A 27218-nucleotide genomic window follows, 5' to 3' on the forward strand; every position below is an offset into this window, starting at 1 on the left:
TATATTTGTTATGGGGTACCTTTTGTCCAGGCTCCCCACTGTGGTTAAAAAGGACCATGGGGAAAACAAAGGCCGGAGGTGAGTGATGCTTGCAAGGTTATAGTAAATTCACGGTAAAATAGCAATACAAGCCAGGGCCTGCCAGTCATCTGACTGCAGTCATCATGAATCATCATGACCAAGCTTCCTCTGGCAAAACWGACCATGGTCTATTGACCAGATCTAAACAATTGGGAAGCTAGTACTTGTAAATTACAGTTTCAGGAATTTGTATATTGACTGGATTTCCTCTAACAGTGTTTGGTTTTACCATTGCATTTCGCTTTTTTCCTGCTCTGTTTGAAAGATCTACACAAAGAAAGGATAATGACAACTCAGAGGATGAATGAAATTTACAGAGCAAACAACCTTAAAAATGTATTGCCCAGCCACTTTAATCCTTTTATGGGATTCATTACAACAGTATATTAAAAATGTCCATAATTTACAGTTGCTTCTGCTGCCTATTTAAAAGCATCCATTATATTTTAGTGACTATACATTTTTACATTGCTTGGAAACTTATGAAAGAAATGAAACTGTTAAAAAAATTCAGTAATTCAAATTTAATGTCATTTTCCCTAACCAGGTAGAGAACTTACAGGCAAATGTTCAYCAGATTTGAACACTGAACTTGCTCATGACTCAGACTGCTCCATAAATAGAACAGATACCGATGTTTTATTTCAGCAGATGCGAATCACCTCCCTTTTTCATTATGGTAGGTCAGAGYGGCACTCCAAGATTTTTTACTATTTGAAAGACTTTCCTACTTGCTCTTTGAAATGAGAATTCAAGAACCCTTGTTTGTCCTATCTTTAATTCTAGATTAGACACTGAGGTCATGACTAAACTAAATCAAAGAATAAGGAGTTAATTCTAAGTAGCTTAATAAGCTGAGGGTTCTTTAAGCAAGGCTGTTCAAAATCACAGTTTTGTTTTTCTCTTTTCTTTCCAGTATCTTAACTGTACGATTACTTAACCTTTTGAAGAAAGGTCGTCTGAAAAGATTGAAGTACTCCACCCTCTTCAATTAGCATCCTTGTTTAAAAAAAAATCACTCTGAACTTTCCAGCAGATTCCTTCAGCAAAACCTGGGAAGATGATGACATTTCTGAAGAAAAAAACTTCAGACTCAAGAGAAAAGTAACAACCAGATGAGTGAAACGTTAACAGAATGCTTGCTGGCCATATTTAAAGCAGGTTAATATTTATGCTACAGAATATAGGAACGTCCTTCTGTATTCTACTGTGTATTTCAAACTCTGCAACTATTCAATCTGTTAAATGCAAAGCAGCATTTTTCCACTAGTCTAAACATATTAGCTGTTTCTTCTTTTAAAAGAGTTATTWCAATAGATAATTCCAAGGAAATTTAACAGCTCATGTCTTGTTCTTAATCTACTGGGTTATGTTGCCACACAACACAGACATTGCATTATTCCAGTTTGCTGAGATACTAATAGTGATCAAACCAGCAGAATGCTGCTCAGCAGCAGTTCATTCACCACCTCCTCAAAGGAAGCATAAGTAACTGCAGGGCAGACATAACTGATCAGATTATGGTAAGCAGCTTTGCTAAGACCATCTCTTAACTCTGACTTCACAGTTCCAATATTTGACAAATGTGTTATACATCTCTTTTCCTCTGTTAACCAAAAGATCAGTTGCAAGCTCAGACTCATTTGTGAATYGAAAGGCCTGAATACTTGCTAAAGCCTTTGAAACTTTTTTTTTTCTATTAAGAACACACAGGAGTATCAATATGTACTCTTATAGTTTGTTTTCATTATTATATTTACAATACATTCCAGGCAATTGCAAAATTTGGGGAATCACATTTTCTCCATAAATTTATGTTGTAAACTTTAAACAWTTGAACATTTGAGCATCTTTCATCACTTCTTCCCACTCACCCTATAATCTTAGCAAGGAAATCCAGTACAGCAACTCCTTCTTTCTTCCAGCAGCTTTTAGTTCTGCTTTGTTCCTCAGCCTTTCACATCTACTCTGAATGCTGCTTTAGCTGCTCTGTTAAAACTCTGCAGCTAGTCCCTCTTGCTTTACAACAACTTATTCAATACAGGGTGTTTCCCTTACCCTTAGAAAAGGTACATATGCAAGCTGATTTCTGGGTCACTCAGAGCAGTAGCATTTAATGTATTTCTAGAGTCAAATACTGTTCTCAAACTACAAGTCTAGATCAAAAGAAATTAAAAGGACTCTAGTCAAGCATTTAGATTTCCAAATTAGGAGCAGAATTCGGCTCCACATGAACTGACAGCATTGCTTAAGACAATAGTTTTCTCTGGCAAAATATACTGCCCTTATTACGAGCCATCTGGCATTCTCAAATACAAGAAAACATTCTGCTACATAGCACTGTTAAAAAGTAGAAACAGCTTCTGAACATAAAAAAGTTTTCAGCTCACTTTCTATATAAACTTTTAGCACATTGTACCTAGCTGCTTCAAAACACCTCTTCATTTGCATTAGCAGGTGTGGCAACAAATAGTCTCCAYGTGCAGGCCACTGAGTTACATGATACCGTAACACGAGAGCCGAACAGCATGCTTACTCATTTCTAGGAAGTCAATTCAGCAATATTTTGGTCCAAAGAAATGCATACTCTACCTATTCATTCCTTTAGTTGTTCCTGTCCTGGGACAAGTAATATGGCTCTGACCACAGAAGCGTATTGCAAACTAGCAAAGCATTTAAATAGTTGGCAAAAGTGTTGAAAGGCACATAGCTTGTCCTCAGCAATGTCTCCCTGCTCCACTTGTGGTGCCCATTGAGGGATCAGTGTTAGGACCCAGCTTGAAATAAAAAACAGTAAGAAAATTAAGCAGGTCTCCCAGGAAAAATATATTATTATTATTACTATTTTTTAAATCTGGATTTGCTATTGCATTTTTTCTCCTACCTTTTCAGTGAAAATTAAGGAAGCTGTGGATGCCCGTTATGGTCTTATTACTGTAAACTCTTGCAGGTACTAAAAGCAATGCTTATAATGGTCTGTACAGCAATTGCAAATATTTACTTTGAAAAGAGATTACTGTAGTTCTTAGTTTTCTTAGCATTGCTTAGAAATGCTAAAAAACTACAACAGCTAACTGCTACTCTACACCAGATCAATATACCCCAACATATATTTAGGAATATACGTCATTATATTTAAAAATACGAAGTTCCCCTAAGCTGGTAAACCTAGAAGATTTTACATAGAGTTAGAGATAAAATATTAAAAATTCTGTTTCAACTCCACACACTTGACATCTGAATAGGAGTGATGTAATCATACTATTTATTCCATCAGTGAGACAAAATGTTATATGGAACTAAATTTCTGAGATTTTAAATAGAAAGTCATTTAACTCGTATATACACAAAGTGTTCTTTCCACAGATATTTACATGGCAAATATGTTAGAGGAGAATCACTATGACTAAATCTCTACAATATAGCATCCTTTCTGAGCTATTCTCTCTGCTGAAGGAATTCACAGAAGCTTTGAAGTAAAATATCTAAACAAGTAAGGTACCTATATTTCACAGTAGGTAAAGAAGCCATTAAATTATAATTCAGCATAAGGTTTCTGGAAACAGCTACACAGTAGAGTTTTACATCCACCTCTCTTTTCCAGCATTCATGAYGAAACTAAATCTCTTCTTAATTTGCAAGAGAGACAACAGCATACATAAGGATGCACATGTATAATTCTAGTTCATCCTCCTCGATAGAGGCTGGTCAGCCGTTCTAGTTCTTTGCAGTTGTCCATAGACATGGAGTCTGCTTTCTTTCGGAGGCGGTCATCTCGATACACTTTTGCTGCATAAAGTAAGTCTGTTTCTTTAATAAAAAAAAAGAGAGAGAGAAAAGATATCTCAGGTTAAGAATTGAATACTTCACACATGATATATTCCTGCTTAGAGTTGTCCAAACCACCTTATGCTTAACCTTCACCTTTCTCCCTTCTGCCAGTTCTAACTACCCCCAGACACCTCTGAATATCTCTGTCACAGGCTTCCCTTTACTGAGTCTTCACCAGCACTTCATCTTCTTGAGCAGTGAAAGTGGTAACAGCTTTACAGGACCCTCATATTTCACACGGCAGTCTCTGACTGAAAAAAACCTACCTGTCAGATATTGTTAAACAATACAAATATATACCACATTCAGTAATCTTGCATATTATACACAGCTCTAATGTCTTGTCTGTGTCCAAAAACCATTCTGAATGTTAAAACCGTTACTTCACTCATGCCACTTCAGACTGCCAGTGTTCAGGGGTATTAATAGAAGACCTTTCTGTAGTATACTGGCATTCATCAGCTTGTCACTAGCTTGACATTGTTGAGTATTTTAATTCTATACAATCTTTTTCAACCTTTCAACTTGAAATGGATTAGCAAAGCATTCTTTAATGTCAATCAACACTGGAAAAAAGATTTTAACTGTCAAATAGATCTAGAACACAACAGATACTTTAAATCCATAAAATATAAATATATAGAAACTCTACTAGTGACTGCTTTTTCAAGATTAATCTGGGTAGTTTTCATAGCTTGATAAATTGCAAATAGCAAACAAAATGACAGTCACAATCATCAGGTTATTTTTTTCTTTATACTAGTGTGAGATRTTTCTCCAGCTATCAATTTTTTCCYATTAATTATTTACACAATGAAGGGTGGGCCTCTGCATTGTCCAGGACTCTTCTAATGCTTATCAAAGTAAACCTGTCAAGAATAAATGCTGAAGAATGAGAGGCATCTTTCCCCCCTCTTTCCTTCCCTAGATGGGAACCGCGTATCGACTAAGTATCTATCTTTCCAAAGATACTTCGACAGTATAGATTACATGAAATACAGATCTAATTTTCCAGTAAATCTAAGTGTAATAGCTAAGTCACTAAAAGGACATGATCCTTCCTGATCTATACTCTGCTGAAAAAAATCCGCAGACAATATGTCCTCATTTTATTGTACTGGTTTATCTCTTATGTGTTAAATTTTTTGAAAACAATCACCTCTCATATTTTTGTGAGCCATTTTATTACATTTAAGTATTTTATTACCACTTGAGGCTATCAACCCTTTATCTAGAAACCACTTTAGATGAAAAATTAGGTATTTATTTCTTGGAATGKGACCATATTCAAACATTTCAAGATTATCAAAGGAAAATTTAGTTGCAAATATACCAGAGTTCTTATTATTTGCTTATGAGTTACATCCAGACATTTTCTCATGATTTCCTGTATTTGAAAAATATGAGAAAAGTTATTCTGACCGAATCTAGTAGTCTAGGTGAKTATCTCAAAATTTTTCTCCAAAGCAAGGTGTTTCTCTCGCATACACGTGGCCCACTGGGACAGCTGGCATTACCAGCCCACAACTTTTCTTTCCTGTGGGCAATCTGAAACTCAGTAGAGATTTTACTCGAGCACATGCAGTGTATATTCCTGGGGAAGGAGCGTAATGCCTCCAGGAAGCATTGGGCCTGCTCTGCATGGGTCATACAGTTCACGTTTGTACACAGACAGGCCAATTAAAATGAGCATGTGCATTCCTGAACAGATGTTTGACCAGCTGTGATGTTTGGTGGTCTCTTGCAAGGGGGAGAAGCTAAGCGGCTATTTCAGGTGAAGTGTTTGGCATCACTGGTCTGCAGAGAGTGAAGTTAGGCAGGAACATACAATTGCATTCAGGGAGCAGCAGCATTCTGTTTGCTTCTTGTCAGTGATGAGTTTACTAACAGTTCATGAAAGAGTTATTTCTCCAGTAAGATATCACTGAGTTTACCAGCATGCTTTCTGATCTTAACACTGGTGCCATTTTAGCAGTGCGGTTCTCACTGCAGAGAGCTAATGTCTGATGTCACTCTATTCTCTCTGTTAAAGCAAATTCTGTGCTTTAACACTGAATTCTATTTCCTATGATGTTTTACATGACATGTTGGCTGTCCTTGGTTGCCAGGAACAGTAGTGTGTGTTTGTACTGTGATACAAGGCAGTTATTTTTTTCCTTTTCTGAACACATCTACGTGAGCTTTAGTTTTATTTACTTATTTTCATAAAAACAACTATGACCCTTGCCTTGACTATGAGGGATTACATTCTGGAGAAAGAAGCAAAAGCTGGTTCATAAGATACACGATAGTAACGRAAACAAAACAATAATACAATATTGCCATGATAAAAAAATGTGGAAGAAATCAGAATTCTCACCTTTCATCCTTTACTTAGAGAWTTTTTTTCCCATTATAAATTCACTGTAATCATTAATTTTCTGAGAAATGGCYACAGAAAACAGAACAACAGGCTAAAAATCCTGATTATTTGCAGATGGTTATTAGATCACTGAGTAAAAGACAGGGAAATTACATGACACTTGCTGTGACAATCTGAGAAGTGAAAACCATTAGGGAACTTCACACTAGGCACTTGACTACAGCCTAAGACAATCTTTTTATAGTAATGCATGCTTTTATGTAATTACACATAACACCAAACTTACTTTGTTGCCTCTCCTTCCAACAGTTATTACGAATGTTGGACACATAATCCTCTTCCACGCTCTTTTCCACTTTCTGTAATGATACTCCTTTATATTCATTTCTAAAGTCCTTGTTGACATAGTAAACAACACCCAGGTTTTCTGTCTGCATTTTAATAGTCTGCCCTGTACTTCTGCAGGAAGAAGAGAAAGAAAGAGTATTTCTTTTAAAAATTTTTTTGACACCACAAATACATTTTTAAAAAATATCATTATTGCAGAAAAACAGCATGTCACTGAACTTTCTATTTCAAGACAAATAATGATATGAATGGGTGTATATTTTACTAGAAAATTACTCTATTTACATTGACACTAAACATCTGTTGTTTTCACTCATAATCCCCAAAAATCGACTTTAGTGAGACACTTTATTTTATACCTCTTTAGCCACATGTAAGTTTTGATAATAGAAAATTACATTCAAACCCAATAGAAAGAAAAATAGATCACTATTCTGTAGCAACCTAGTACAGGCATCTCTGCTYTAAAATGTTTTCTGCAACCCCTTAAAAATCCATCTTCTTGCTGGCATTCTGTGGTCTAAAAATCAATGATTATGTGCAAACATTTTGGCAGAGAAGTCTTTATAAGCATCCTAACAGCTTAGTTGCTGAAGGAAACAACATCACACTCCAGAATTAAAGAATGCCAAAAAACAAGAAAGGAGAACRAAGTTCTTGTGTTGAGGAGCCATGAGCTCTACAAGGAACTGAGAATCTTTAGAACAGTTGTGGCAAGTGGGATCAGTCTGTTAGCTGGTTGAATGCTTGATACTTTAATATGTTATTTATTTCTCACAAGGAAAAAAGATGTATATATCCTTCTGTACAAAACAGAAGGTTTCATTACCAGAATTGTCTGCAAGGCAGCAAAGATGAACTATTTTATTGTCATCTAGAATGAATGAAAGAACAGATAATTTCTCTAGCCTTTATCTAGTTTGAAACTTAAGTAAGGATGAGAAAGTTGCCTTCAAGCACTTTGCTTGCTACAAGCACAGATGACTCCTAAAATAGTAATAAGCCTTAACAGGRTTCAGGATTGGATTATTCATGCTGRAGATACAGACAGTTTTGCAACATGCTACATTTCATGGACCTACTGCCTCATTTTAGAAACTCTCCTAAGTGCCAGTTACTGCTGATYTCTTTTCTCCATTACATCTTCACAGTATGTTCTCAGCATCTAACTTGTAATTTTTGTTTCGCTCCATTTCTGCTTCATCTATACTCTTCCTTYCTTCCCTCACTATGGAAAATGAAGGCCTGCCTAATGGAGGACTCTCTAAAACGCTTCTGATGGCAAGGCATTATAATATCTTACCCTGTTTTAAGCTAATGCAATTTAACATTACTTACGGTCTTGGGTATAAGGCGTAAGGAGGGTTAGATACCATCAACTGGCTCAATAAGGAAACAAGGATCAACACAATAATAGGCATCAGCTGAATGAACATAGAGAAGCCTCCCTAAGGAAAAAAACAGATTCAGATATTTCATAAAACAGAATCAAATAAATAAGCAAATTTGACAAGATTTAATCCTAACCGTGACTTTATGCTTAACCATCAAAAGAGTATCATCAAAAGGAAAAACATAACTACAAACACTATTGTAACCTGCAGGTTTACTGATATTATCTGTGACATTATCTTAGCATTCTAATGTACACACATTATTCACAGTGTGCTGAAGCTACAGGAGTTCATGGGTTAACACACAARCAATTACCAAATAAATGACTGGATTCAGCTATATAGTACTCCATTATTTGGTCTCATCTATACAGTGATATGTAATTATATAGGATTATACATAATTCATATATAGGACTAGCTATTGAGCCTTAAGTACAAGCCCYACCTCAACCCAAATCAACTTYTAAATGCAGATAAGGATTACTGACGAGGATTACTGGCACAGTTAGACTAATAGTACYGCTCACTAGCTTGTTAGCGACATACAACAATACACTTGCAAACACGAACCATTATCTTCTTAAATTTGCATGGCTATTTACCAACTCCCTAAGACCACCACCTGCCAAAGTTTTAAAGTGTGAAACTGGCAAATGCAAATTCTCCCCTACAGCACAGAACTCCCTTACAGCCACTGTAAACGACTACTAGCAAATTTCACAATCCACATTTTAAAGTCAATGGCACTTAAACATACATCACCCCTTTCCTCTTCCCTTTCATGACCACTCTGACGGTGCTGATTAGGATGACTGTAGCCAGCGCGACCATTAGAAAATGAATGTACACTACCTAAGGAAAAAAATACCCATATTTAAGACATATAAAATACGACAAAGGGAAAAAATCTAAAAGTCAATATAGGGGCAACAACAGGGTACTTAACATTATTGCATGATGACAATATAACTCAACTTCATGACATTTTACAACTACAAAGTCTTTCAAAATAAATATTCTAAGTTCTAAAAACAATTGATTTAGTTCAGGTGCTGTAGGATAACCTCAAAGAAAGGAATTCATACTTTGGGGATTTTTGGGGGGGATATTTTTAGGAGAAAAATAAACTCTGATGTAAACTCAAATGTTGAGGGCTTGTATTTTGGAGTAATTTTATTGTTTTAGAATGGCACAACATTTAACACTCYTCTAATCAATACCACTGTATGAAAATGCTGATGTATACAAATACCTGTTGGAAATGCCCCTCCAAAAAACATGTTGAATAGATCTTCTGGAGTAATATCTGCCTCACAACCTCTATGGAAGTTGAATCTACCATTGCTAGGGTGACTGCATGCTTGCTCTTCACTGCCTGTAAGGTCATACTGTTTTCGTTTTTCTGGATTACTCAGCACAGCATACGCATTTCCAATTTCTGAAGCAAGGAAGAGAAGACAACTCCCATGAATGAAAGATAAGAGCTATTTTAGCATGAAAACTGCAATTTCAAAGTCAAGAATAGGCAGAGATTGATGTCTTCTACATTAAAATTCAACTACAGTACAATAGGGTCCAGTAACATCTCTGCTCGTCTTAGCATTGTTTCCACCAAGTTTCCCACCAATTCCATTCAAAATTTTTTTATTCTGTTGAACTAGGTGCAGAAAGCAGGACAGTTTTGTTCCTCCTGCTAGGGGAACACCTCCACCACTGGAATTACTGCAATTACAGAAAAGAATCAAGCATTACAATGAACACTTAGGAATGGAGTAACTGCAGCCTAGGACTGAAATTATCATAAAGTTTTATTTAATAAGTGTTAACTTCTAATGTGTCAGCTTGATTGCCTTCARCTGTTTGGAAGTATTTTCATATATGCTGCTTAGATATTTTAGAGTACATTAATAACAAAGTTTTGCATGACGTAACACGAAGAATACAACACGAACGCATGACAGGACTGTTCCTGTTCACATGTCAAACAACACGTTCCTGTTGTTGAAATAACCTTAATGTTTGGTACGCCTGGCCTGGATGCTTGCCCCAGTACATTAATGCCATATTATCACAGACTAATTTATTGGATTTTGAAAGCAGCAAGAGGAAAACTTGGATAGGTGAGCATAGGTAGTGTGAAACAGTGGGAAAGACCACAAGTTCTGCTGAGTTTGCGAGACTCGAAAGTGCTTTCACCCTAACTACTATGCAGAGACACATAGCTTTTGCAGACTTAAGGAACTTTTCTGCTGACACTTGACAAATGATCTTCACTCAGTCGTACCTTCRTTAAGACCCTTTCTGCTTTTCTTCCTCTTCTCCTTGCCTCTCCAACAAAAGGCTTCTCTTTTGCAGCCAATCAACACAAGTCACAGGAATTAAGTTTTTCAGTGCCAAAAGGCCATCAGTCATCAAAAGTTGGTGAAAGGTGCACCACTAAAACCTCATCACCGACAAATAAGACTATGGCTCCATCCAATTCATGTTTTCAACATTATCCAGTTGAAAAAAGTGAATGGAGTCTTAGCTAAAGCTTAGCTTAAGCTTTTAAATTGACCTTAGAAATTATCATTAATAGTTCCTTTAAGTGGGGAAAAAAGCCCAAAGAAATGAAGCACAGTAACTTAAACTGGGAGCAGGTTACACACTCATGACACCAAATACTGTTACAAAGTTACTGTTACTCTGCATAAGGATAAAATTGGTACTAAAAATTTAGGGCTTTTTCRACAATTAAGAATTTAGGGAGACAATAATCTGTTGAGAGCAAATAAAGTAAAGAAACCACTCTCACAGTATGGTCCATAATTAAAAGCAACCCTTTTTGACTATTTATTTGTTGGTTACTTGTTTTTGATTAGTTAATACTAATTCAAAACAGATCTGATTAAAAAAATAGTTTTCTTTATTTWAARRMCMAAAAAAAAGATTGCTCAAATGTTTGAAAGATTTTTTGATGAAGTTAATACAAAGATTTCAAGAGATTAAATGYGATTTTATTTGTATATACTTTTAAAATCTAAAAATAGCCTCAAGGACGACTGCTTAATACAACAGATGAGTAGTACTACCTAACCTCAAGATCTAAGCAGGTATCCTTGCCTACGACCAAACTCAATTCTATTCTTAATTGTGACGATTCCTTAAGAGAAGTATCTTTTCCTTCAGATATTATTAGGAAACTGCTTTTCTCAGGTAGGATGTTGGAAATTCATCAGGCACCATTAAAAGCCAGACTAAAGTGATGAATTTACTCAGCCATAAAAAATGACATTTAAATATAAGAAAAATGCCACTTTTATTGTAATTATTTTTAGTCAGTAAGATTCCTCTGCTAAGTCTTTTGTTTATGTACTGTAACACTACACATCTAGTTCAGAACCAAAAAAGGTCAGTTTAATATTAGTTACAAAACACTACCTTGTCAGTTCTATAAAAAGACAACCGACCAATGCAGATGAATTCCTTTTATTCTGCCAAAGTTTGATCATAAAGTTTAAGAAAGATATTTTACTTTTAAAAGCTTCTGTTGCTCCTGGTGCATGGTTTTTGTCTGGGTGGAATTTCAAAGCAAGTTTTCGATAAGCCTTCTTTAGGTCTTCTTCACCAGCATCCTTTGACACTCCAAGGACTTCATAATAATTTTTACATTTCTTTATACTGCAAAAGAAAATGAAATAAAATATTTTAGCCACAAAGATGTAAAAGCAGTATGTTGGAACATAGCTGCAAAAGAAGTAATATACTATATTGGTTGCTGACATTCAATAGAAAATATACAAATAAATTCACTCTAGAAATAAATGACAGAGTATTCCTTCATAATAAGCTCAATATTGAGTACAAAAACTATCGTTCTCAAACCTTATTTATTGGTTATATTTATTTTACTTTCACTTGTACTATAGAAYCACTGTAGACCAATAAGCATGTCTTAAAGTCAAACCAAATTATCTAGGTAAGAGTTCAGAAACATAGATCACAGAATCACACTGCAGAAATCAAACACACTTGCATTTAGTAAATACTAAGAAAAGATTTGTTCTGAGTAAGCAAGAGAAATTGCATCCAGAAATATTTTAAAAGGTTAATGGCAGCTTCTTCAAAGTGATACAATTGTTTCAACAATCTTTTAAATGCATGCACCTGTACATAAATATGGGTTTAGTTTTACAAAGACTATGCACAGGGCAGCCAGGTGGAAAGAAAGGGGGTAAGCAAGCCTTTGACAGTTCCYTGAAAGAAGAATGGGCACCCTATAATTAAGGGAATGCTAGCACCAAAAATACAACCACACCATCTTGTGTGGTCCTTCAGAGTTCACAGACTGATCAAGTTAAGTCATTTGAGGGATCCCTTTTTCCTATGTTCAAATAACATAAGCTTTTCATGGAAGTGTGTAATGCTCTGTGTAATGCTCCCAAGAGCAATGAATTGAATGTACGCATGCAGTTGGCAACAGGAATATCCTGTGAAACAAACATAGTTCGTTACACTGAAGTAACATTTAATAAGCTCTAGCTAGGAAGATGATAAAGCTAACTAAAAAGAACACTGAATTCATCATCAAGAGAGAGTGAAAAAGAAAAAAAATACACTAAATTATACTCTGGGTATAATTTTATGATAGGCTGAAATTTTGGAAGTAAATGCACATCCCTTCATCTTTAGCCTCAAGACATGGATTATGTATAAGCTATATCGAGAACAGATAACTTAATATGCAAGTTATCTTGTATACTAGCCTTTTGTTTCAAGAAATTGCTGTCTCRGCATCTGATCTAAATTCCTTCTCTTCAATAATTCAGTTTCTGTATTATTTACTTTGGACCACACCTTGCAGAGCCTAGGTTGATACAAAATAAGGTAGCGATTCATCAATATTTGGCACTTACTATTTCATTAGCATTAAAACTGTAGTTTTAATGTTTGCTTAAATGTTTCTAAGAGCCATGCATCTTCAACAACTTTTTCAAACATTAAAAAAAAAGAAATAAACTTGACAAAAACGAAAGTTTAGTTCTTTGCAGACCTGATACACATTTAGTTCACAGCACTCCAAGATGCAGAAACGAGAAAATTTTAAGAAAACAGAATAAAACTGTTCTAATCTTCAGAAACTTGCCCTAAACTTTCTTCCTACTCACAACCAATAAGGAAAGTTGCATAGTGGACTACTATTACAGGAAAATGCTCATTATGAACCAGAAGACATGCAGGTTAGCACACTACCCACCAGCTTCTGACATTATGATTTACTTAATGCCAGAGYGAAGAACTAGAGATCCTTCCTGATGAGAAAGCGCAAAAAGGAGCCTGCCTTGTGGGTCATACAACATTTGCCCTCAGCAGAGATGAATGTAATCACTTTCCATGCAAGAGCCATCCTGAACCTGGTCTGCAAGCAGTATCTGCTGTTATTTATCGAGAACTGAGYGTTCGGCTAAGGTATAATACATTTCTATTTTCTCTTAACGTGTCTTTGCTAGTGTTTTATTTGTTAAACAAAAAAATCTGCAAACAAGCAAACTCTTTATTCCAACATTCTTCATTTTATATGAAGTCACGATTTAATATTTCAAGCACATCTAGCATCAAATCACCCTCAGAACCTGACCTGCTAGTCATCGAGATCTTAAAACACTAGCTGAAAAAGCCATTCTTAGTCAGCCAAGCCTTTCCGGAGTTGGGGCTGCCACTCCATACTTTTCTCCTGTTCTCTTTTGCCTGTTCTTGTCAAGATGGGCACACTCACAGCAACATTGCCTACAGCAGGCCTGTAACCGATCTTTCAGATCATTTACAYTGYCCTCCTTTCTACTGCACAGGATCTRCACTGAGTTAAGTACCTGCCGTTCACTGCTTAACCCCTTRTTGTCTCCAGAACTCTGGCAAGTCCCTGCTAGCTCTTAGAAACCTCAGCAGCAAACACAAGCTTCAAGTACTCTGCTGGATAGCTGGAGGAGCACTGCTGCATGTGACTTCCTTCAATATTCATATACATAAAGCAATTTTGCAGAGTTTGGTAGAACTTTGGATTCAGTCTATTGAGCTTTAAAGCTAAGCACATCAAATGCCTGTCTAGATACACTAGACAAAAACTGTATGAAGACTGCAATTCTCAGCAATGAACTTTGCCCTTACCCCTTCAAGGCAAAACACATCTGGACTGTAACTATCTTGCATCTAGTTAATGCCAAATATTGCCTGCAAAGTTTCTTAAAGAGAGGAAGAATGACTTTTGTCAGGAGGTCCCTTTACTGAGCACAKTTCAGGGCAATAATCACAGGGTAAYGACTCGATTCTTCCCACCTCAGTGAAATCCAAGGAGTTTTGCACCACTACTGCAGGAGCTTTGCTGTGGGGAAGGTGGGTCAAATTACCAATGTTTTTGATACATCCCTGAGATAACATCCCCTGCAAAAYGAATTCAAGCTGGCAAGTCATGTTAACTGGCAGGATGAACTGTGCTAAATAACAGGGCAAACCATCAGACCCTCATTTCATACATATGCTGTGCAGTATCAGGCTTCTCCAACACCGTTGAGACAGCTTGAGTGCACAGCCCACCCCACTGTGGCCTGATATGCTACCTCCCTCCTCCACCCGAAAGAAGTGGGGATCACAGGTTCATCAAAGAGATGCTCTAAGAGTTAAGTCCCCTTCCCCCAAACTGTTACTGCCCCTTTGAGAAATTTCTCTCCAGCTTCTGGGAGCTACTGGAAGCCAGGGCCAAGCTTTGTTCCCTGTTCCTCAGCAGAAACAGGCCCTTTTGGATATGTTCCTCACTACATTTGTCAAGGCTAACTGATAATGTCTGACAATCCTCACTCTGCCAAAATCCCTTGCCTGACATGGAAAAATTGTCCTGTGGAAACTGGTCATGGGAGGACAGACAGATGGAAGCAACCAGTCCCCTTTCCATTCATCTTCTACCCCAGCCACACAACATCGGCCAGAAGAAGCTACAAAAAGTATGAGAAAAACCAGTGGAGGTTTTGAATGAAGACTGATCACTGATGGTACTCATGGCTTCTACCTGTATCTCAAATCCCTGCCCTGCAGTACACTCAGCATGAATAACTAATTTTTTGAAGGCTGCATTTCAAATTGTTTTTGCTCACGTAAGGCACTGTTGTCCTTTATTTATTTTGTGTGTGTGTGTGTGCATGTGTAAACTCCAGACAGATGTTTCTTTTCATAACTGCATTTTACGTATCACTTGTTTGTTGACTGCACTCTCGCAGTCAATTTTGTTGCTTATTTTCCAGTTTAAAGATCAGTGTGTTCACTGTTCATTTGATTTTTGTGAGCTGCTTTTCTTGTGCTTTTCATTACTGCTTGGATTACTTGTTTCTGAATTACTATCAAATTATTTGTGGTGTTCAGTTAATTTTTGTCCCTTCTGAATTGTTAGTCCCTTGCCAGAATCTTGGCAGTGTCCTCCTGGCTAAGATATTTGCTGGCTCTTTTAGGAGGGCACACTGTGGACGCACACAGGCCATCACTTGCCTTAATGCAATTTGATAACTCTGTAAGTCAGGTATTATTTCAGGGACATCCAACAATCTGTTGATAGAGGTATCTCATCATGACTTGCAAACCTCCACTTTACCAGCTTGGCAGCTGACAAGCCAACTGCAGTAAAAATGGCCAGCCAGCTTTTAAASTTCAGCAGCAGCCAATTCTGCCTTAGGTCAAGCTCCCCTCTGTGCTCCGGYGGCAGAAGGCAGAGTAAGCCCTTCAAGTAAAGAAATGTCTGCTTTCTCCTGTAGAAATTCTGAGGATATGACCTCCGGTTCTCCTGTGACTATAAAATGATGTGATCCTGTTGCTCTGTGCTTCTTGTTTTACTTTCAGATCTACAATTCAGATGTCAGCATCAACAGCTTTTATCAGGTTAACCAAACCTACCAGATATGCTTTCATTTCTGTATCAAACACCTACAGTAATCCATAACATAAAATTTTTGAGTACCACTATATATTTCAAAAGGCCTTCCAAAACCTCTGCCTACACACATGGGGATGGCCCAAAAGTCATGCATATTTGGACCACAACTTTCAGAAGCTCCGGATAAGAGCCACCATCATTTCTCCTGATTGTAATCTAACCTAAGCAGCACCGTAAGCAGCRACAAGAAGTGCTGGCTACAAAGAATTAAGCAAAAGCAAGCTGTAAAGACTTCTGGTCCCAGAGTTGAGCAGAAAAACAAGGTAAACTGCAGACCAATTTCTACACAGGCTCACATTTCAGATGATGCCAAAGGGCCTGATGCAAATGGCATTTTGCAGCTGAGTGGGGAGTGTGCCAGTGAGCACAGCCTTTAAAAGATTGGAAAGAGGGGGTCACAGTGTTGGAGGGGAACTCAAATTAGTCCTAGCATACCCCCACTTTCTGAAATGCCCTGGATGTTCCAGATCTCTGTTCTACAGCTACATTCAGCAAGACACTAGGGTGCTTGCCYACTCTTGCACCAGGACATCTGATCAGTTTCTCTTGAGTATATTACACAAAACATTCAAGTCTGTGTTAAATATTAGTATAGTTTTCTCCAGACATTTTTAGGCTTTTCTCTTAAGTTGGAAAGAAAGGGAAAAAAAAAAAAAAAAAAAAAAAAAAAAAAAAAGCAGGAACTTTCTGAGAAAGTCCATCAGACTTTTCTGTGCCACTTTTCCGTAACAGGCCTTACTAGTGAGATTTCTGTGCTTTGTTTTTCCATTCCAGGATATGTTGATTGCTCTTATTATTCCACTTTCAGTCAATTATCTTTTTGATCCCATCATAACCAAGTAATGATATACCTCTTTTTGCTGAATTTGCAAGTCTCGGTAGCAAGCCTGGAAAAAGTCTGCCACACACAACTTCTCTTCCTTGCAGTTTGATCCATCAAATGTGCAGAGGCAATTTTTTTGGTTTACTTTGTGAATTCAAATGAAGTTGCTGGTTATTCTTGACCACTACCAGATGAAATTTAATCCTGCCTTGCAAGACTCCTACATAACTCATGACCAACAGTTTGTTTTGGTTCTAATTCAAAAATCCAAACAATACAAAATTTCACTTTTATGTGCTTAGAAGTGCACTAACAGGGCAGAACAAGCAATATTCCGGTTGAGCTTTCACAAGAAAGCAATCCAACTCTAGCATATTGCTAATCGTGGAGGTTGCTTTTCATATGTCAAAGAGGTAATATGGAATTTATGCTAACTTATTTACTAACAAGGGACATCAAATACGTATCAATTTTAAGATCATTTAAAGAGAGTCAATATAAAGTGAGCAACCTAACTATATTTCTCAAACTGCTTTTTTAAAATTATGTAGCTGACAGATAATACACACTTGACAGCACAAACAGAAATGAGAAAGATTAACACAAAGCAGGCACTGATTCTTTTTTAAAAGGATATTTTTAATTTGTCCACAAAAGCTTTCCAAAGGGTCTGCATAGTTGGTATGACAAGGCAGATACTACAAACATAATTTGTTTGAAAGTAAGAACTTTGATAACTGTATTCCTGTTCAACACTTATTCTTCAGTTGTTTTAAGCAAAGTAAAGGGAAAAAAAGTTACTGTATTTCTTGAGCAGATGCTTCATTTCTCTACCCCAGCAACAGATGCAGATAATCTATACAAAATAGCAAAGAAATTGCTTTGAAGACCACAGAAGCCAAAACTATTGGCGTAGTTCAGATAGGATTCAATTGCCTAAAAAGAGATTCCTAAGGCACCAGCTCTAGAAGGAAGTAACTCTACCATAGGCCCTCACACATTTTCGCTAGCCTTATTTTGTTATTTTAATATACAAAGACATCTAAAGTGTTAAAGCTATGTGATCCAATCCTTACTGATAAGATGATAACCATCAATAAGAGAAAGATGCAYGTACTACAGATTGTATTTTTAAAACATTTTAATTCAAAAGTAACGATGTGCTTTTGAACAACCCAAGTTTCAAACTGTTGCACTGAAATAGTGAGCACATTTCTTTGCTACCTTTCTTAAAGAACAGAGCATCACTCGACACTTATGCAATCCCTGGAAATGTATTGCATCTTACGCTCCTCCCTGTCGAGCAACTTGTTTGCAAGCTCATGCAATGCTCTTCTGAAGCGCTATAGTAGCTTGCTGGTGATCAGTATCCCTTGTGTATGTGGAAAAAATAAATACACTGAGGTGCTTGTTTATACTCACATCTACATTGCTGGAGTAACACTGATGAATAATATAACAGTTAAATCAATCAGTTATACTGCTCCAAGTGCATCCTCGCTACGTTTCTTAACTCTGGTCACAATCAAATTCAAGATAGCTGGACAACTCCAGGAACAGTAATCAGTGCTCTAAGTCAGAGAGCTGAGTCAGTTTCCCTATCCTACTGTTCATTAGTGCTGATAAAGAAGGGAGTGTAAAGGGTACATAGAGGTAGATTAGGCACACCTTCTCTCAGTCTATTCAGTTGATAGCACAGAACCCAAAACTCACTGAGGGAAGGATACCTGAGGATAATGGCCACATTTCAAGCCATTATTAGCACGTAAAACAATTTAGTTTGACAAAATCAAATTCGTGCTAAGACTGAGCTTTCCTCCCTGGGAAAAAAGTTGGCTCTACAACACGATTTTACTCAAGACAAAGAGAACCTTACTCGCTGGTTAAAAAAAAAAAAAAAAAAAAAAAAGAAAGAAAGTAACAACAAGCCACCCTGTCTTCCAGAACTTGCAGGGAGTAAAATCTGAGCAAATCGTAGCTCAGAATGCCRTATCATGAGTGAGTGAATATTGACAGTAGGGCAGTCTTACCTCTAGCAGATTTTGGAGAATGATTTGATTTAAGCTTAATTTTAAAAAGGATTTCTTTCTGGGTATTTTGTCTCTCACACACTTTTTGCTTTTACAATATGTCAAAGTAACTGAAAATTTACATGCTTGTTCAGGTTTTACTTTAGATGTAACAAAGGGAAACAATATTAATTAAGCAGAGAGATGATGGTAAATGAACAGTATATTATAGTGAACAGCAATACCAAGAGGATAACAATGTCATATGCTGCTCCCTACTTGCCTGAATGCAATGCTGCTGTATTAACAAAGAAAAGCAAGCTTCTGCCACTGTTAGTATAGCTGAACAATTACTGAACTTCAGAAAATGATCCCAACATAATAGCAACAGCAGTTTACATTTTACGTAGAAAATTTAACACAGTCTTCTGTTTTGTGCAATAATTCATCCRATCCACACAAGCCAAGAGACAAGGACCTTTGGATTCCCCTTTCGTGAACTGCCTTGAAAATATTTGCTATACTCCTCAGAAAATAAAGGCTGGTTTTGAGGTATGCAATTTTAGAGTGGCTACATCAACCGTTTTTAGCAGAAAGTAGAGCATGCCTATAACAATGTATTTCTCACTCCTATCACCAASGAGTCAATAATGGTAACATTACTTTTAAGACCCACTCTCATTAAACGGACATCTTTACAGATCTTTGTTTCTTTTAACTTATATCCAACGTTCCCTCTGTTGCCCCATCTTAATACTGTCACACTATGTGAGGTCCAGAGTTTATGACGCTATTTACACTATTTGTTTCAGTGCCTCTCAGACATATGTACTTCCAGAATGAAATGACTGTAATGTTGGTTTAAGCCCAGTCTGTATAACAATATTATCTTGTAAATAAACTTCAATTGTGAGAATTTTTTCCTTCTCATACTTATAAGCCTAGTTTTCTTATCCCACTGTAAATTTAAACACTGCATATGAAAATATTCAGGAATAGAAACACTGCCTTGCAAGTCTTACTATAGRATTTTCACTACTACATTCATTTATCATGAGAACTACTTAATAACTATTTTCACTTTTTTTTCTTTTTAAACTATCCAGGTTTCTTTATATATAGATTGGTATGATCTTTCTTGCACAAGGTGACAGCATATCACACTGTCTTAAATCTTTTCTTCCTGGTCACAGTTCAGTATAAGTAACGCTACCCAGCTAAGCTTTATTTTTCCAATACTTCTTTAGATCCTATATCTGGAAGCATAAGTATATAATACACGGAACGAAAACAGTGACGTATTTAATAAGGTCATACCTGAATACTCCTTCCATTTGGTCTTTGGTGTAGCCTTTTCCACTTTCACCAGCAGCAGATGCATTGCTCTCCTTCGTGCTATTGGGCTTACTTTGATCATTGCTATTGGCTGGTTTTCGGCAGTAAGCACCTCCCCCAGCAGTACTTCCATTCTTCATAATAGCTTCCAACAAAACTATAAAACAACAATATATAATAATATAATATCATATAATATATGATAATATCATTACAGTGTTACTGATCAAGTCAGGAGCTCCCACGTAACTTAAAATGGAGTGCCACGTTGTAAAAGACTACCTAAATCCCCCTTTCTTATTAATCATCGCTTTGTACTACAAATGTTTCTGAAGACAGTCTATCAACTGATTTTAAAGGTGAATAAATAGGAAACGTTTCAAAATTAGTGACTGGACTCCTCTCCATAATAGAGAGTAATCTAATACTGGAGAGAACATGTCCAATACCTTCATTTCCAAATGTTTTTTTAGAGACACTGAGCCCACATCTGAATAAGAAACAGTGAATAAAAAAGGGGAACTAATCCAACACTCGAAAGAACCTGAGAGTTACTCCATACAGATACCAAGCCCATCTCCTGGTACTACGCAGGCTTGTCCTGGCAACAGATTCATTGATCTTTATGATGCAGTGAGATTTTATCAGATTTATCTGGTTAACAGATGAGCATAAAAAAAATAAAAGCTGGTCTTTGCAATAGAATAATTCATCTCTGTTGTTTCTAAAAAAAAATAATAAAAAATAAAAAATCACAATTTGGAGTAAGTCAACAATGAAGTTTCTATGCCTTACTAAAATTAAGAGGACAGAACTGAAAAAGATTCTATGACGACAGATCAAACCTCTGGTTATCTCTTAATGCTGCAACAACAAGCACTCTTTGGCTAACAGTTTACTACGGCAACACTAAAAAGGACAACAGAGGAAAAAACTCTGCTCCTTTCTCAGCCTATCATCCCTACAAGCCATTGTAACAGAAAGACAAACAACAGATGCTGTCCAAGGGAAAAGACCACAGCACCTGACCAAAGCTACACTACAAATTCAGGTCATCATTTGCATTAAAGTTATATGCTTCTATTGGTAGCTGCTGGTTAAGAGACAGGAATTTGCTGATACTCAGCTCCCTGTCCTCTCCAACAAGTCTGCCTGCTGCATTGTTACTTACAGCAAAGAACACGAACAAAGGATTGTTTGATTAAATTCAACCATGACAAAACGTACATATGCTTGTAGAAAATGGAAAATACGCAGTACTTCAGTCCCACCTTGCCTGCAGAGCAAGAGTAGATATTATGTGACATTGGCAACCCTGGACTCCAGAGCAAGAGTAGATATTATGTGACATTGGCAATCCTGGATTCCAGATAGAGGAGTTTATTATACTGCTGTTATTACTGTCAAACAGCCCTAAGACAGTACCCTATTTTCTAATGTGTAAGAATGGCTTAGGACATGGGTTCAATCCCTGAGTCAGCCATGAAACTCAACTTCACTCACGTCACAACCGATCCCATCCTTGTCTGGGAAACAGAACAGGGTACACCTATAACTCAGAAAAGCACTGATGATATAGTCATGCTTAAGGCAATGAGAACTAGAAAGATTAAGACAAAAGTCATGCTTTTGTCAGGCTGGAAAATCATAATGCTCCCTATGTAATCCTCCCTACTAGGGTTTTCTTTAAAGCAGCATATTTCAGCTGCTAAAGAACATGGCTATTTGTAACCTGAGCCATCAGTGGCTACGTACTGATGCTCTATATCCCATTCAGGCAATATCAGCTGAAATTCAAACTACTATTAAACACCACAGGTAAGTCAGGACCAACTAACTACACTCAGCTCTTCAGTCCTGTATCTTAAAAAAACAGCTATATTTTTAAATCCTCTTTCCTTCTGTGAKCCAACAGATCTCAAATGTGTCAGTTTTAATAGATTGCCAGACATGAACTTGCCTTTTTGTTTCTGCATATGAGACTGTATTTTGGGGGCATGTGTCTGCACAAGAACTTAATGTAGGTAAAAGACCAACCATTAACTAGTTTTGCTTTATCTTTACCAAAAAGAGGTCCTTCAGAGCAAGATGACAAACTAAAACTGTGAAGGGCAGATTTGTTTCATAAACTAAAAGTTATTAACTAAGAGTTCCCAAGAATTATTATCTGCATTAAAAACGCCCTTATAAAAATTCCCAGAGAAAAATATTCCACTCACTGTGGAAAAGATACTGCAGCTTCACTGTTAAGGAGCATTTTCCCCTAAGAGACAGTGAGAAGAAGTTGGAAGGACTTTCTTCTAAATCTAATGAAAAGTTTCTTCTCCAACTAACACGTCAGTCTTAGAGCAGCAACAACTGAGATCCTAAACACTACAGACCCTGCATCTTAGACAAGTGCAGGAAGAAAAAGAAAGCAGAGTTTTATTTAAGGAAGAGAATCACTTTCTTCAGATGTGCTTATCTTTCACTCCCCAATATTTGCTTTAGTTTTTATTACTCACTGGCCAGAGCAGTCTGAAGGACTGCAGACTAATAGATACACTTGGCCTGAACAAGCAAGTCATCTGACTTCAGCCGCCAGTCCTGCACTCCTGCCTGCCTCAGCAAGACCCATCATTTGATCAGATCAGGCTTTTTCACTGCACAGGAGAAATAAACAAGAAGTTAATAACTAGATGTCCAGTTGCATACCAAGAGAAAGTTTTCACAACAAATGAAATGAAGTTCTTGAAAACAGGAGAGCTATAATCCCATTATGGATTATAACTGAAGTACATTTCCGAATATATTCATTAGGTTCTTCTAACATCACCTGTTATGGCAATACTTCATTCATTTCAGAACYTTAAATAGCAACTCCAACAGATGACTTTGTTTACAGGCTGAGAATTGATCAGGAACAGAGACCTGGATAGACGGAGTCTTTAAAATGAGCATTTCTGGTCCAAGATTGCTCCAGTTAAATGAGAACAGAAAACAGCATTCTTTTTCTATTTTGTGACCTTTAACATACAGTAAAGGTATCACTTGCGATCGTATTGGACATGTGACCCTAACTCACCCTCTATAAATGATGCTGAATTGACAGTTTTGCAAAACTTGTCTTTATATTGGAATTTCTGTGGAAATTTCCCATTCCTGCAACAATGCTTGTGCAAACTGGTAGCAGTAAAACCAGCAGAAACATTGGTATCAACACTAACTTGCATTTTTAACCTAGAGTATCTATTTAGGGCAAGTTCAGCTGATAAGTTTGTTAAGGACTAGCTTGTCTACACAGTGCTTCCAGCACTACTACTTCCTCATCCCCACAGTGGAGCTGCACTGCTGAAAATATAAAGTAGGATGCTCACAGAAAATGTCAAAAACGTAAGTGTTAACTTCTTAAGCTAGCAGGACACACCATATGCAAACATGCTATTATTTTATGCTGAAAAAGAAAGTCATACAAAGAGCCTGGGGGCACAGTTTTCTCCAAAAAAAGATTCAGTTCATATATTCAGAAAAAAGAGCTTGACTCTTCTGTGAACTTCTGGTGCTAAAATCAGCTTTTAGAATGGCAGTACTAAGTGTGTATTAAAAACAACTTTCAGTGTGCATACAGAGATTTTAAAATAGGATACAGATGGAGTCAGTTGAAGACTTGTTTTGTTAGCAGATAAGACAATGATTCTTATCTTCAAACACATATGAAGGCTCTCTCATGCTTTCTGTTCCTTGTTTCTGAATGAAAAATTCCTACGCTGCATTTGCAGCCATCACTCATTCAGCAGAACCCTCACTTGCACTAATAGAAAGAATGTTAAATTCAGAATCATACTAACATAATACCCTAAATAAGTAAGCTTACTTATGCCTGAAAAAATAAATGTTTGCTTTTAAAGTCAGCATCAGAAATAGAGGGAGAAATCTTAAGTAACACTGAGAAATAGAGCTATCCTTATTAAAACTTGTCAGGCACAAACTTCAACGTCATTTTCTGTCTCCCTCTCCAAACAGAAAGACACGTACACTTGGAAAGGAGATCTTGTTCTTTGTTATCTTTAAATTCACTTACAGATCACTGCTGAAGAAGCAATTAGCTGCCATTCAGTTGCAAGACAGATTATTATCCAAAATCATAATCTAACTTAAAATTTTGATTGAACAGAAGAACTGCAGAACTATTTTCCAGCAGTGAATTATGTCAACACAAAACCCACTACTACAAAGTTATTAGCTAAATATCATTGACTAAACACTGACCTTACATTTCATACCATTAATGCCTTAAAATAGCACTGCTCCATCAGCTTATTTCATGCAGAAGYCTTGTTTAGCAAAACTACACTTCAGCAATGACTGAACCAGTGCTGAATGCAGTTTAAACGCAAATGTGGTCAAAGATATGCCACATGTAGTACCATTTCGGAGACAGTAGTTTAAAAGCTGCTTTGTGTCCTTTCATAAACCACTACAACATCAGGAGGAGGATGCTCAACAAAGAGAATTCAGTGACTGCAAGGTGAATTTCTGCACCCATTGGCCTCTTGGACACCTTCAGGGAAGGGCAGCATCAGGAGTGCTCTGCTTGTTGTCCTCCTCTGATCACGCCCTTTAAGTTTGTAACCTTTTGAGCCTGCTCTACCTTTTTTCATCCACTGCCTCCGTAATAATTTTTCTCCCTCAGCTTCTTTCTTCAGTCTCCATTTCCTCTTCTTTATCTTTTTGATGTTTGCCACAGATGGGCTGATTCCCATCAGTAAAATTAGTCAGTGCTATCATTCTCATCGCTGTTATCATGAATGGAACATCATTTGTGAAACGGTGGGCAATTGTTCCCCAAAAGATAGCGAGTATACACCTCACAGAGAATCTCTGATGCTGTAGAAAAATGAGTAAAAACTATCTTCTAATACATATTCCAAACAGAAAATAAGCAAGCACGGTGACAACTGGGTCTGCATCATATTGTCCTATCTCCATAGGAAACTAACTCGTTATGATTGTAAAATAAGAATTTGTGTTAGGATTAAGGGAGCTTACAAAACCTTACATGTTCCCTTCTCTTGAGTATGTACTGAAACACAATTTTTAATTCTCTGATGAACTGCTGTTTTTCAGCATGGTCCCCCCACTTAATTTATGAAAAAGTGGGCAATGAGATTATGAAGCAGTCACTTCATTTTTTTTAGCGTAAAATTCCAATTCTAATTTACTGTACATCTTCCAGATTCTGTTCCAAAAACAGGACATTATGTGTCCTTGCAATCTACTAAACTTATAACAGGGCTATTTAAATGTCTCAAAAACTTAAAAAAAAAMCAAAAAACAAAAAACAATGAGTTGGTGCTATTTTGAGAGGAAATGGGATAGGTTGAGAAGAACCATCAACTTCCACAGCTAGAAAACTGAAGCACAGAGATATAAAAAGTTTACAGAGTTCCCTAATTTCTAAGTGCCTAGTTCAAATCAAGCCTAGAGCCTGATTTTTCAGTGGTATTAGGGCATCTGCAATTCTCATTAGCTTCAGATGGAGCTCTAATTGCCCACCAGTTCCACAAATCAGCCCCTTGTTTCAAGCTGAATACCTGAAAAATGAAGCACAAACAATTAAGTCACTAATTAAAACAGAGTGAAGTGGCTTATTTAACATCACAGAGAAATTCTGTAAAGCATTTAATGTCAATACACAATTTCCCAGATTACAGTCCACTACCATAACCACAAGGCCATCCTCTTCTCACCAGATCTGTATCTCATTTGTGACACACTTTGTTAATTTCCACAGTGAATAAAACAAGTGTCCTAGAGACAATAGCCTAATTAGCCATCTATTTCTTGCACCGAACACTTTACCATGATGGTTATGTAGCAGTCCTACTTAAAAGGAAAAACAAAAACCTCAAAACATAAAACAGATGTAGACATCATCCTTTTCTGAGAGCTACTGTAACTCTTACATTGGAGATGCAAGACCGCTGTTTGAAGCGGGCAAAGCTTTAGAGGCCAAACTGAAACTCTCAGTCTTCCTGCTCCTGACCAACAGAGCTTACAAAAAGCTGAATATACTTTCATGTATGTCATCTTCTTTGGTTGTAAAAATTTACCGGAATAAGATACACTTTTATCTGCTTTTATTTTAGGAGGTATGTAGCGTGACAAGAGTATAAACAATGCCACCTTCTTAATCCAAACAAAGCAGCAAGGATTACCTTCTTTGGGGTTATTTACCAGCAACATTCACGCTGTCTTGCAGGAAAAAAAAATCTTATTTACTCTTTTAAAAAAGACGGCTGATAGAGACTATAGCATATCACTTTTATGTAAAAAGTAGTCAGGATATTAAAGAGGATAGAAAATGTTCACTGAATATATGCCTGACACTGAATGAAAACACAGGCCTCAGCATTCATCATTTTTGAACATGACTCTGGGGTGAAAATTTAACTGCATGTATTCTGTACTGTATTTTATTCTGTAGCAAAGTCTTTAAGATAGTACAGAGCACTGAAGCCTTTCCTATCCCCTCAATGATAAAGACAATTTAAGCGAGAACTAGAGGAATGCAACAAGTCATCACAAAGGTATTGGGCTGACTTCTGACATAGCGGAACAGAAAGACTCAAGACATGTAACAGCTCAGTATACCTTCAGAATTGAAACCTTACTATCGTTCCTTTCAAAGAATCACTTCTGAACTTAATTTCTAGCACATTTTGCTAGAAAGTTGCTAATTATTTTTTAAAAATTAGCAAAGAACTGTCTAAAGAGCCAATTACGACATAGAACAACCTGCCCCATTCTCTCTACCATAGCTAAACCTGTGCTTATTTTCTATTCAGCTACTGTAAAATGAAAGGGGATATAAAACCCCCCAAAACCCAAACCACAAATTATTTATAAAACAAAAGCATTGCCCAGTCTGTAATTTCAGCTGTTGGTGCGAGCTGTCAGCTCAAGGCTAATTCACAGTGATATAAAGAAGCCAAACTAGCATATCTTGCCCTGGGGCCTGAGGCGCGTTGCTGTGAATCAGGTGTAAGCTTAGTCTGGATGACTCCGATTATATTGACGGCTAAATTAAAAAAAAAAA

The 27218-nt window shown here is 36.9% G+C and overlaps 1 protein-coding gene across 1 annotated transcript; it reads right to left on the reverse strand.

Moving 5' to 3' along the window:
• Nucleotides 1–416: 416 nt before the first annotated feature.
• DNAJB14 (DnaJ heat shock protein family (Hsp40) member B14) lies at nt 417–22666 on the reverse strand. The gene is made up of 8 exons (XM_085325630.1): nt 22645–22666; nt 20123–20297; nt 11534–11679; nt 9272–9457; nt 8777–8871; nt 7961–8070; nt 6561–6733; nt 417–3891 (listed from the first exon to the last, which is right to left on the reverse strand). Exons 2-8 carry the CDS (start codon nt 20278–20280, stop codon nt 3767–3769), a joined length of 993 nt encoding a protein of 330 aa, XP_085181756.1. The 5' UTR covers nt 20281–20297; nt 22645–22666; the 3' UTR covers nt 417–3766.
• Between the last annotated feature and the right edge of the window lie 4552 nt (nt 22667–27218).

The sequence above is a fragment of the Rhea americana genome, unplaced genomic scaffold, assembly GCF_003343005.1.
Source record: "Rhea americana isolate MKP2758 unplaced genomic scaffold, rheAme1 scaffold_99, whole genome shotgun sequence".
Classification (NCBI taxonomy): Eukaryota; Metazoa; Chordata; class Aves; order Rheiformes; family Rheidae; genus Rhea; species Rhea americana.

Coding starts and splice junctions, on each gene's coding strand:
- DNAJB14 (XM_085325630.1), bottom strand. CDS start 20,280: ATGAAGAATGGAAGTACTGCTGGGGGAGGTGCTTACTGCCGAAAACCA. Junction 8,872..9,271: donor TGGAGGGGCATTTCCAACAG/GTATTTGTATAC, acceptor TTTTTTCCTTAG/GTAGTGTACATTCATTTTCT. Junction 3,892..6,560: donor TTGGAAGGAGAGGCAACAAA/GTAAGTTTGGTG, acceptor TTTTTATTAAAG/AAACAGACTTACTTTATGCA.